The following is an 11,611-nucleotide window of genomic DNA, read 5'->3' on the forward strand; positions in this document are numbered from 1 at the left end:
ATCACCTACCAATTAACTTGGACTCAGAAAGGACTATGTAACTACTAGGAACCAGAACAAAAGACTTGGACGTGCTTTTGCATGCTACAGACCCAGATCAAATTGACAAGTACCGTTCCTACCATAATCGTGTAGCACAAGGAATTCTGAAGATGGGCTTGACTTCGTCCGGTGCAACCAGTTGAACAGGAAATTTTCCAAAATAAATAATTTGCTCATTGTTGACCGCTTTAAATGTGTTCATCATTCTCCCATGGTGACTACTGTCACTGATAGCCACATCACCTTGCGGTCGTGGTGGCGAAGAGGTCGCGATGATCACCTCAACGCAATAGGGGTGGTTGTCAGCCGGCTACTGGCTGCTCTGGAGCTCTCGTCGGAAGCTGCCGAGACCGCCGTGGTACGTCATCGGCGGTCGTGTCCCCTCTGCCACCGGCAAAGACGACAACGACCAAACCTTCTTCGATCGACGACCAAAACTACGGCGAAAGCGAGGGCGTGGTGGCGGTCATGTCGAGACGTGGTTTGGTAGGGACGGCCGGGGGCTGCGCGGTGAGGAGGCGGCCGAAGAATAGCGGCGGCGCCGACGGCGGGGCGGGGCGGGAGAGAGAGTGGAAGCGTTGGGAACGGAGGGACTGCTAGTATCCCCGACAGACAGGCCACGGGAGGACAAGGGCGTGCGTCGAGACCGTCCGGGCGCATCCTTTCACCCAAAACCAAGCGCAAATTTAGACCGGGAATGGATTTAAAACGGACGAAATTTAGACATTTATCTGTTTGAGGTCGCGGGTTGGAACGTGTTATTCGTCCGTTTTAACTCAAACGGAGGCGCACGAACTAAGGTCGCGCCGTGGAGTTGGCCTTAAACGAGCCGGCACGCCACCGCGACCACGCCGAGTCGTCCTCGTCTCTCGACTCTCGTACCCCCTCCCGCTGCCCCTCCCCCTCGGCCAGCCAGCACACGACGACGAGACGAGACGAGACCTAGGGGAGCCGCGAGCCAGGTGGTCCGAAGCGAGCGAGCTAGGGTTTGCTCGATCCAATCTCCACCCACCCACCACCAGGTGCGTGCTCCTGCTGGTGCCCCGTGATCCTACCGAGTTCTTCCCAGGGCCGCGTTACTGTTGTGCTGTAGTGCACGATTCGCCGGGTTTGGAGTTCCGGGACGCCGAATGCGGGATCTGGCGGCTCCGATCCACTTTGTGCTGTGCTCCGGTTTCCTTGTCTCGTTTGACCCGGTTACGTTCTGGCCCCGATTTGGTTCCTTGCCGTCCGCCCAACACGTTGGGAAATTAATGGTGAATCCAAGGTGATCAATTAGCGAGCGCGCCAGAGAGGAGACCACAATTCGAACGAGAATTTTCCTATATGCTGTGATTTTTCTCCCCTTATATATTACTTTTACGGAGGGACTAGTATAAAACAGGAGCGAAAAAACCCCATCAGAATCATATACTGATATCCGAAAATTATTGTGTAAGATACAGTAGCGCCACATTTCAAATTTTCAACCTTAAGATGGTTATCTTTTTGTGTATTCCAGCAAGATTCTTGCATTAGGAGCAGATTTTGTTGGTGATTCGCTTCTTTCTGCTGCAGGTTCTGCCTTTTGAGGCCATCAAACCTGGCCAACTGTCATGGACCTGGTGGGATCACTGCTGATAAACATGACCCGCTGGGTTGACCCTTCTGGGGTTGAATTCTTCGGGTGGCTCATCACTGCCGGTTCCTTTGGCCTGGCGGCGCTCATCTACGGTCTCCTCAGGCTGCAGAGGGAGGCGTCGCTCTACTGGCTCAAGGCGGCCGCCAGGGAGAAGAAGGCAGCGTCGAAGGTGCTACGGTGCCCCTGCTCAAGCCATACCTGGACCGAGGACTGCTTCCGTGGTGGCCAACCTTCGACGTGCTGTGTGTGCCTGTCGTCGCTGGCCTTGCCTCAGGGTGTAGGCTTGAGGGCCCTTGACGCTGATGTTGTTTACCGGTGCTCTGTGTGCGGAGTGGCGGCTCATTGGTACTGCTCGCAGGGCGCTGACAAGGACTGCAAGTGTGTCACGCAGGCTGGTGCTTCCACTTTGCTGCATCACTGGTCGGAGAGGTGGGTGGAGATGGACGATAACCCGGCGATAACAACCTTCTGTTATTACTGCGATGAGCCCTGTGGTGTGCCATTCCTTGGCGTCTCTCCTATATGGCGCTGTCTGTGGTGCCAGAGGCAGATCCATGTTGATTGTCATGCAAAGCTGTTGAAGGAGACGGGGAACACTTGTGATCTTGGCCTGCTCAGTAGACTTATTGTTCCACCTCTATCGGTGAAACAAGTTGGCCAAGGTCCGGCAACCAGTGGAGCGTTCAACTCAATCAAAGAAGGGTTTGTCACTTCTTCAGTTAGGGGTCGGATTAGAAGGCCACGCAGCAAGAAACGCATGAACAATCAGTCTGGCATTAAGACAACTGCGATTTCCACAGACAGTTCAATTCTCGACTCCGTTCTTGAAGGATTTGCTAGACTGCAGAACCTGAATGGAAAGTATACTCTGGCAAACCCCAAGTTCTCTGGAAACACTCTCAAGCAAACATGTGGATCTGACATTACTAATGGAGAGGAAAAGAAGTATGAGCTTGTAGATATGCCACAAGATTCGAGGCCGCTGCTTGTTTTCATCAACGGCAAGAGTGGTGGCCGTAACGGGTCTTCTCTTAGAAGAAGAATGAACATGCTGCTGAATCCCATACAGGTAATGTGACCTTGTTCTTTCAGTCCCAAATGGACTACACCTTATATTTTGCAATGGAGGGAGTAACAGATTTGATGCTCTAACCTTGATCTGACAGTTGAATTCTTATTTCAGATATTTGAGCTTAGCGCTTCTCAGGGTCCTGAAGTTGGATTGCAACTATTCCAGAATGTAAAACACTTCAGAATTCTTGTTTGTGGTGGGGATGGAACTGTGGCATGGGTTCTTGATGCCATAGAGAAACAGAACTATGAATCCCCTCCCCCGGTTGCCATTCTTCCACTAGGAACAGGAAATGACCTATCGCGTGTTACCCGCTGGGGTGGAGGTTTGTCTTCTGTTGAAGGACAAGGGGGAATATGTGCACTTTTAAATGACGTTGATCACGCAGCAGTTATGGTTCTTGATCGCTGGAATGTAACCATCAAAGAGAAGAATGGGCCACAAGGTCAATGCATCAAGCAAGTGAAATTTATGACTAATTATCTAGGTAGACTATCCTTCAACTTCCACCATCTTAGTCAACATTTGATGCATTGCATATCTCACTCATCTAGATGTTGCTGAATTGATTTAGTTTCTATTGACTTGTAGGTATTGGATGTGATGCCAAGGTTGCATATGATTTCCACACAACTAGGGAGGAAAGGCCAGATAAATTTAGCAGTCAGGTAGGGATATTCCTTTTTTTTTTCCTCCTTTCGCAGCTTAAATCTATCTTACTGCAGAATTTATCCCCCCATTTGGGACACATGAATTTATCATATTCCCACACGAGAACAGTTTCTTGTGAAATTCCTGAATAATTTCTCCATTTCAGACAATGCTAAACATTTGATATGCTATGTGTTCTAGTATTCTTTATGTCAGAAAAAGTGTTAATGGAACTATTTCCATGGTGCAGTTTGTGAACAAGCTGATATATGCTAGAGAAGGCGCTAAGGATATGATGGATAGGTCATGTTCTGATTTACCATGGCATGTTAGCCTTGAAGTTGATGGAAAGAACATTGAAATTCCAGAGGTAACCTTCTCTATATCTTTCATGTATCTTCACTTTCTGATTTATCTTTGGTGGATCTTCTTATCTGCTATGCTTATCAGGATGCAGAAGGTGTGATCATTCTGAATATCGCTAGCTACATGGGTGGTGTTGATCTTTGGCAAAACGACAATGATTATGATGATGATTTCAGTTCACAATCAATGCATGACAAAATGCTGGAGGTGGTCTGTATATCTGGGACATGGCATCTAGGCAAACTGCAGGTAAACATACTCTGTATATTGAACATGTTAACTTATTCTCTATTTCCATTTTCCAGAACATCTCTTGTTATCGCTTCTATATAATGCTATCAGCCTTTCAACAATAATGTTAGCGTTAACTCATATATAATTGTTTTCTTGTGGTTGATAGGTAGGACTATCGAGAGCACACCGACTAGCCCAAGGAAGAGTCATAAGATTTCACCTGCACAGTTCATTCCCTGTTCAGGTTGATGGTGAACCATGGATTCAGCCACCTGGGTGCCTTGAGATATCTCACCGTGGACAGGTACTTTACTTCGTCATGTGCATTAGATATGTATGATAGAATTCACACACACACACACATACGTATGCTTTGAGATATACTTTTTTCCACATGAAGGGCCTGTTCTGATCTCCTCCCAACTCTCCAAACTCCCCGAATTCAGCTTCTCAGGGCAGGTTCGAACTCCATGCAGGGAAGGGATTCCGTTCTCCAGCTTCGCTAGCTTCGAATTAATAAAGATGGCTGCATGCATCGATTAATGCAGAGGCCAGGGGTTTAACCTCCTTTTCAAAAAAAAAAAAAAGCCTCGGTGGCTTGTCTTAGCACCATAATGGGCCAGCTGGAACCAGCTCGTGGAAACAGGGAGCGAATCGCTATGTTTGGTGGTCGGGAACGAGCGAATCGTTATGTTTGGTGGTCATGAACGAAACGTTATACTTGGCGGTGGCACTGCAGGTGTAATTTGAGCGAACTCCAGATTTTGGTTTTGGTGGAGCTGGGCCGACCGAGCTTCAGTTTTTTGCACTACGCTCTGGCTCAGCTCCGAGAAGTCAGCTTCTCGGAGCCCAACCGTTCGGGGCATTTTGTACTGCAGATTTGGTGGAGTTAGAAGCTAGATGAGATCAGAACAGGCCAGAAGTTTAATCTAACTGTAGTTTGTGAAGTAATGTGAGCTTTCCCTACAGACTTGTAGAAATTGTGAGTTGTGAATTAAATTAGTGTGTTTCTGAACTAAAATTGTGTGGTGGAATCTTAAATTAAGTCATCTTATGTTCATCAGTCAAATAATAAAACACAGTCCACACAGCTGACTGACAAACTTAATAACTATTTCAATACACTCATCTGGCATTCAGATAGAAGTTTATTATATAACAAGTGCAAGTACATAGTGAAATCGTTTCTGACGCTGCCTTGCTGCTGCACAGATGTTCATGTTGAGGAGGCCATCTGAAGAGCTCACTGGGCATGCTGCGGCAGTCATGAGTGACGTCCTCGTGAACGCTGAGTGCAATGGTGTTATTGACGCTGCTCAGAAGAGATTGCTCCTCCACGAGATAGCACTCCGTTTATCCTCCTGACAGTCCATACTACCCTCTCCACTCAGAAACCTAACACTGTTGATACCAAACCCTTTTGTGTTGAGAAGTCCCTTTTGCACAGTTGAAAAGGCATGTGGTAGATGTTGATGTATACAACGAGGGAATGGAAGGTTTCCCACGCTTATGGTTGGCTGTACCTTTTCCGGATTTAGATAGGTTGGTTGCTTCTTTGCTGGCTGGGGTGCCAGTTGAAGTGGCTATCAAGGTGAGAAAGATCCCAAGAGAATTTTGTAGAGACCTTAGAGCACCCTAATTGCATGTAGGGCTTTTGTAACTGGAGTGTGTGTTACAGTAGGCATAGCTTTGGGGCTAGTGTCTAAAACTTTGTGTTGTTCTGTTGAAGAAACTCATGGTGATAATCCTGCTGATTCTGTTCTTGATGTATGTCTGCAATCCGTATCCGTGCTGAAAATTTGTGTGCCTTTTTACTAAAAACTACTGATGGATGCCCGTGGTGAATATTGGAAAATTGTGTGCCACGAAATGAAAATAAAACAAGATGATCAAAAAAATGTTCTAATTAAGAATTATGTGTCGAACATTATGGCATTGTGTCTTCATTCATATAGCCACAAACTGATTCTCATGCAATCGTTGTTTCTCCTTAAACGCCATCACCTAATTTTCATTCTTGACACCCTCTTGGTAAAATGATTCTTTTGATCTCCTTTATTGATGATCGGTCGGTTGAAAGGAAATTTAAGCTAAGTGCCTCTCAAAACTAAGTAAACATGAACTATGGCGAAACAGAAGAATAAAATTATATTTTTTCTGAGAAATAACCCTCTCAACCTTCATACACTGGTCCCGAAGCCAAAGGAAAAAAAATATTCTACTGAAGACAAATATTTATAGCAAAATATTTAAACTTCAGGCTGCGTCTCGTGAAAGCTACAAATACAAACGCAAAATCTAGTCTAATAATAAGTTTACACTCTTACAACCCAAAGCATGTGATTTGATCACCTCTAAGTTTCAACTTTATCTTTAGCCTAAGACATGCTTTCTGATATCGTGTAGCTGCAGACCAAAGCTCCAAGCACGAATGAAAATCGAGAGCAATGTGATGAATTATAAATTAACTAGGACAACCAACACATCTCGTTGACACACTACCGTCATGCAAAATATATATTAAAGTTCTAGTTGTGTGTGCGCGTGCCGTGTGTTTGTTTTCAGGATCTCAATATCTAATATTCAAATAAACATAAAAAATGTGAATAGCTTTTCTAGCAAATATGAGTAGACAAAAGTCAATTGTACATCCTTCCACGCGATAGTAGTGTAACCAATAGAGCATGCGAAGGAAATGAAGCTACCTGTCTTGCTCACCCTTCTCACCCCTTGTGTCACAAAAAAATGAAAAGCTGAGGTGGAGAGACTCGCTTTGTGTAGCAAAAACTTGAAAGCTAAGGCCCAGACAGAACGGCCCTAATGCTTCTCCCGGGCTCAGCCAGTCGTCTCCCCATGAACAACTTGACCTCTTCTTCCTTTTTCTTTTCCTCTTGCTATAACATCAATAATGATACAATTAGGGATAGTTTCTATGCACTGCACTTACGGATGCCATCATGGCACCACGAGGTCGGTATAGATTGAAACGATTGGTCCTCAAATTCCTTCACCGAGCCACAACTTCACGCCACGTACATGTATCAAATCATCTGTAGGCACATCATTATTGTTATACCAAACCCACACTTCCTCCTGCTATGTCGCAACCAACTTAGAAACAGAATGTACCCTTCACTTCTCAACACATCACGATGCTAGGAGTGTGCCAACGGTGTACGCGGAGGACCTCCTAGTGCGCATCAAAAATTTCTCTGCACGGGAGGTGCTGATGCTGCCAGGGGTGGGAAGTCCCATGGATTATGGCAAGGATGGGCTCCTAGTGTTGGCACCCCACACAGACACGGGGGACACCAAGGTCAGGGTCCTAGTCGCTTTGCGGGTTGTGGCAGCGGCGGGCCAGGGGAGGAGTCTCCTTGGACGCTAAAACACACGTCATGTCCAAGCTCTTGGACGCTAAAACACCCGTCATGTCCAAGCTCTTGGACGCTAAAACACCCGTCATGTCCAAGCTCTTGACCATATTCAAATTCCACATAGTCCCATCATTTTTTCACTCAAAGCAACTTAGATGGGCTACTTATCTTGTATTTTTCTTCCACAAAATATTTGCTAGGATTATCCAGGGTTGCGTCACCGGATTCTCTTCAGAGCTGCATTTTTCCCTGCTTGTGAGGGACGTAGTCGCGGCCATGACCAATCCCTCTACCTCTTCCACTTGCATTGGCACACCCACCTCGTCAATCTCTATGCCTAGGACCCTGGCGGTTGTCATCTTTCCACGGTTGCGACCTGTTTCAAGTTGTATCATCCAACATCCATCTCCAAAATGGAAAATGCTCGTCGTGTGTTCACGTTATGTGTAGGAATGCCTTTAAAACCACAGACCTCACATCATCACGACACTTCCTTATATTTAACCCAAAAGACCAATTGGTCTTCCCCTTTTGGTTGTATCCCGACAAAACGAGCCAGTTCTTTTGTGACATCAGCCAGTTCTTTTGTGACATCAAGCATCACCTGACACGTACAAACTTGCTACCAGGATTCATATCCACCTGTATCATCTTCCCAATCTTGCCTGACATGCCTTTTACCAGATCAAGCTCGTTGTATAAGTCATAAGTATCGAGAATTTCCACTCATGCATGCACCTGATCAAGAGATACATGAGAGATATTGGTTATGCCATCACTAAAAACCCTTGGCCCTCTTCCAGAATTCTGTTCTAAAATCAGATGCAGTTCGCTTGCACTAAGGATCCCCCACTGCCCTAAAGTGCGCCTCTCTAGTCGGTGGGCACGCAAAAATCTTGATGGTTTCTAGGGAAATCTGATTGAATGCCTTGTTCCCGAGTAGTCGATCCTACACCAACCAACCGTTGTAACAGAAAACTACACAATATTTTTCGACTTCAATATCTCCTGTGTCAACCCTATTGAGGCTAAAAGTACCCGGAAGATAAATGCAACCTCGCTGGAATTTTTTTCGCGAATACGCAATAGTGCGTATCATTTCATTGATAGGAAGGGGGGGGGGGGGTATAGGAGAGCCTTTTTGAGGGTGGGATGCTCAGCCCACAATAAAGCAAACATACACGCCTATGCCAGCAAAAGATTTAGTCCGCGAGCACCAGCTCGAGCCCAGGTCCGGGCCTCGTCTTGAATAGACGCCAACAACATGGAGGTGGACGGGGTAACACCGTCGAACACGCAGCGGTTGCGGTGCTTCCAAATGCACCATGCGGTAAGCGTGGCCAGCGTGGCAACGCCCTTGCGAAGGCCAGGGGGGATCCAGCGATGGCCGTCGAGCACCAGGTGAGGAAGTCTTCGTCTCCAGACGGAGGGTGGATAGTGGCACGCACCCAGGCGAGCACATCATACCAGATTTGCCGCGAGAAAGAGCAGCCAGTGATGATGTGCTGCATGGTCTCTTTGGCTTGATCGCAGAGGACACATCGGTCGCTGTGCGGCAGGCCATGCCGGGCGAGTCTAGCTGCAGTCCAGCAACGGTCAAGGTCGGCGAGCCAAGTGAAGATTTTGACTCGCAGGGCCCCCCAGCATTTCCATGTCAGGCGCCAGAAGGGGGCCGTGGTGGAGCCAGCGTACAAGGCCAGGTAGCAAGACTTGGCCGAGTACTTGGCATTCGCTGTCCATCTCCAGCACAAGCGGTCGGGGAGCTGGATAGCGCAATCGGCTGTAATATTCTCCATAGGTTCACATAGTCGGCGAGTGCACCAGGGGTCAGAGCGCCGCGGAGGTCGGCGATCCAACTGCGATCATGGAGCGCCTCCGCGACCGTGCGTTTCTGCCGGCATCGTGGGACAAGGGGTAGGAGGGAGGGAGCCACATCAAACACTGTCTGGCCATTGATCCAGTGGTCTGTCCAGAACCGGTAGGTCCGGCCATCGCCGACTTCCCAAGAAGTCGAAGCCCGAAATATAGCGGAGGCGTCGGGGTCGCTCGGGAGATGAAGATGTATCCAAGGCCTGGTGGGGTCGGTGCGTTGGAGCCACAACCAGCGCACATGCAGCGCAATGCCTTGGCGGTATAGGTCCTGGATGCCGAGGCCGCCGAGCTCGAGAGGGCGGCAGACACACTGCCAGTTGACGGGGCCATGCCCACTCTGGGTGTCCTTCCTGCCATGCCAGAGGAACTCTCTGATGATGCGATTGACCTTCTTGAGATGGCGACCATGATATGTGAGGGGATGGCACATAACACATGGCGAACTAGGGCAAGGTGTTCGCCACGGGAGAGGAGAGTTGCGCGCCATGTTGATAGCTTCTTGGACAGCCTATCAACAATGGGCAGCAGGGAATGCGACGACAGCTTCCACACGGAAAGGGGGATGCCGAGGTAGATGATGGGGAAGCTCACCACGGCGTATGCCAGCACACTCTGGATGCATTGTTGGGGAACGTTGCAGAAAACAAAAATTTTCCTACGGTTTCACCAAGATCCATCTATGAGTTCATCTAACAACGAGTGATCGGATGCATCTACATACCTTTGTAGATCGCGAGCGGAAGCGTTCAAAGAACGGGGACGAGGGAGTCGTACTCGACGTGATCCAAATCACCGGAGATCCTAGCGCCGAACGGACGGCACCTCCGCGTTCAACACACATACGGTCAGCGTGACGTCTCCTTCTTCTTGATCCAGCAAGGGGCAAGGAGAGGTTGAGGAAGATGGCTCCAGCAGCAGCACGACGGCGTGGTGGTGATGGAGTTGCAGTACTCCGGCAGGGCTTCGCCAAGCTCTATGGAGGAGGAGGAGGATGTGTTGGAGAGGGAGAGGGAGGCACCAAAGGCAAAGGTAAGAGGTCCTCCATCCCCCCCACTATATATTGGGGGGCCTAGGGGGGGCGCCGGCCCTAGGAGATGCAATCTCCCAGGGGGGCGGCGGCCAAGGGGTGGGGGGCTTGCCCCCCAAGCAAGGGGGCGCCCCCCCTTTAGGGTTTCCCCACCCTAGGCGCATAGGCCCTAGGGGAAGTGGCGCCCCAGCCCAATTTGGGCTGGATCCCTTCCCACTTCAGCCCATGGGGCCCTCCAGGATAGGTGGCCCCACCCGGTGGACCCCCGGGACCCTTCCGGTGGTCCCGGTACAATACCGGTGACCCCGAAACTTGTCCCGACGGCCGAAATAGCACTTCCTATATATAATTCTTTACCTCCGGACCATTCCGGAACTCCTCGTGATGTCCGGGATCTCATCCGGGACTCCGAACAACATTAGGGTTACTGCATATACATATCCCTACAACCCTAGCATCACCGAACCTTAAGTGTGTAGACCCTACGGGTTCGGGAGACATGTAGAAATGACCGAGATCGCTCTCCGGTCAATAACCAACAGCGGGATCTGGATACCCATGTTGGCTCCCACATGCTCCTCGATGATCTCATCAGATGAACCACGATGTCGAGGATTCAAGCAACCCCGTATACAATTCCCTTCGTCAACCGGTATGTTACTTGCTCGAGATTCGATCGTCGGTATCCCAATACCTCGTTCAATCTCGTTACCGGCAAGTCACTTTACTCGTACCGTAATGCATGATCCCGTGACCAGACACTTGGTCACTTTGAGCTCATTATGATGATGCATTACCGAGTGGGCCCAGTGATACCTCTCAGTCATACGGAGTGACAAATCCCAGTCTTGATCCATGTCAACCCAACAGACACTTTCGGAGATACCCGCAGTATACCTTTATAGTCACCCAGTTACGTTGTGACTTTTGGTACACCCAAAGCACTCCTACGGTATCCGGGAGTTACACGATCTCATGGTCTAAGGAAAAGATACTTGACATTGGAAAACTCTAGCAAATGAACTATACGATCTTGTGCTATGTTTAGGATTGGGTCTTGTCCATCACATCATTCTCCTAATGATGTGATCCCGTTATCAATGACATCCCCATGTCCATAGCCAGGAAACCATGACTATCTGTTGATCAACGAGCTAGTCAACTAGAGGCTCACTAGGGACACATTGTGGTCTATGTATTCACACATGTATTACGATTTCCGGATAATACAATTAAAGCATGAACAATAGACAATTATCATGAACAAGGAAATATAATAATAATCCTTTTATTATTGCCTCTAGGGCATATTTCCAACAGTCTCCCACTTGCACTAGAGTCAATAATCTAGT

General features: G+C 48.4%; 1 protein-coding gene across 3 annotated transcripts; it reads left to right on the forward strand.

Annotated features, from left to right (window-relative positions):
- Positions 1-836: 836 nt before the first annotated feature.
- On the forward strand, positions 837-5,752 carry LOC123102748 (diacylglycerol kinase 2). 3 transcript variants are annotated; one of them, XM_044524177.1, is made up of 8 exons: positions 837-1,064; positions 1,600-2,732; positions 2,847-3,222; positions 3,327-3,403; positions 3,637-3,756; positions 3,837-4,001; positions 4,153-4,290; positions 5,199-5,752. In XM_044524177.1, exons 2-8 carry the CDS (start codon positions 1,638-1,640, stop codon positions 5,349-5,351), a joined length of 2,124 nt encoding a protein of 707 aa, XP_044380112.1. In that variant the 5' UTR covers positions 837-1,064; positions 1,600-1,637; the 3' UTR covers positions 5,352-5,752. The 3 variants fall into 3 exon arrangements, with proteins under 3 accessions (XP_044380112.1, XP_044380114.1, XP_044380113.1); XM_044524179.1 differs by lacking the exon at positions 5,199-5,752 and adding an exon at positions 4,387-4,583; XM_044524178.1 differs by lacking the exon at positions 5,199-5,752 and adding an exon at positions 4,433-4,583.
- Positions 5,753-11,611: the final 5,859 nt, after the last annotated feature.

This window comes from Triticum aestivum, chromosome 5A (assembly GCF_018294505.1).
Source record: "Triticum aestivum cultivar Chinese Spring chromosome 5A, IWGSC CS RefSeq v2.1, whole genome shotgun sequence".
Lineage (NCBI taxonomy): Eukaryota > Viridiplantae > Streptophyta > Magnoliopsida > Poales > Poaceae > Triticum > Triticum aestivum.

Bases quoted from the DNA above. Each gene is read 5' to 3' on its own strand.
- LOC123102748 (XM_044524177.1), top strand. From the start codon at position 1,638: ATGGACCTGGTGGGATCACTGCTGATAAACATGACCCGCTGGGTTGAC. The intron at 3,757-3,836 runs GTAACCTTCTCT...TATGCTTATCAG, and splicing joins AGAACATTGAAATTCCAGAG to GATGCAGAAGGTGTGATCAT. The intron at 4,291-5,198 runs GTACTTTACTTC...GCTGCTGCACAG, and splicing joins AGATATCTCACCGTGGACAG to ATGTTCATGTTGAGGAGGCC.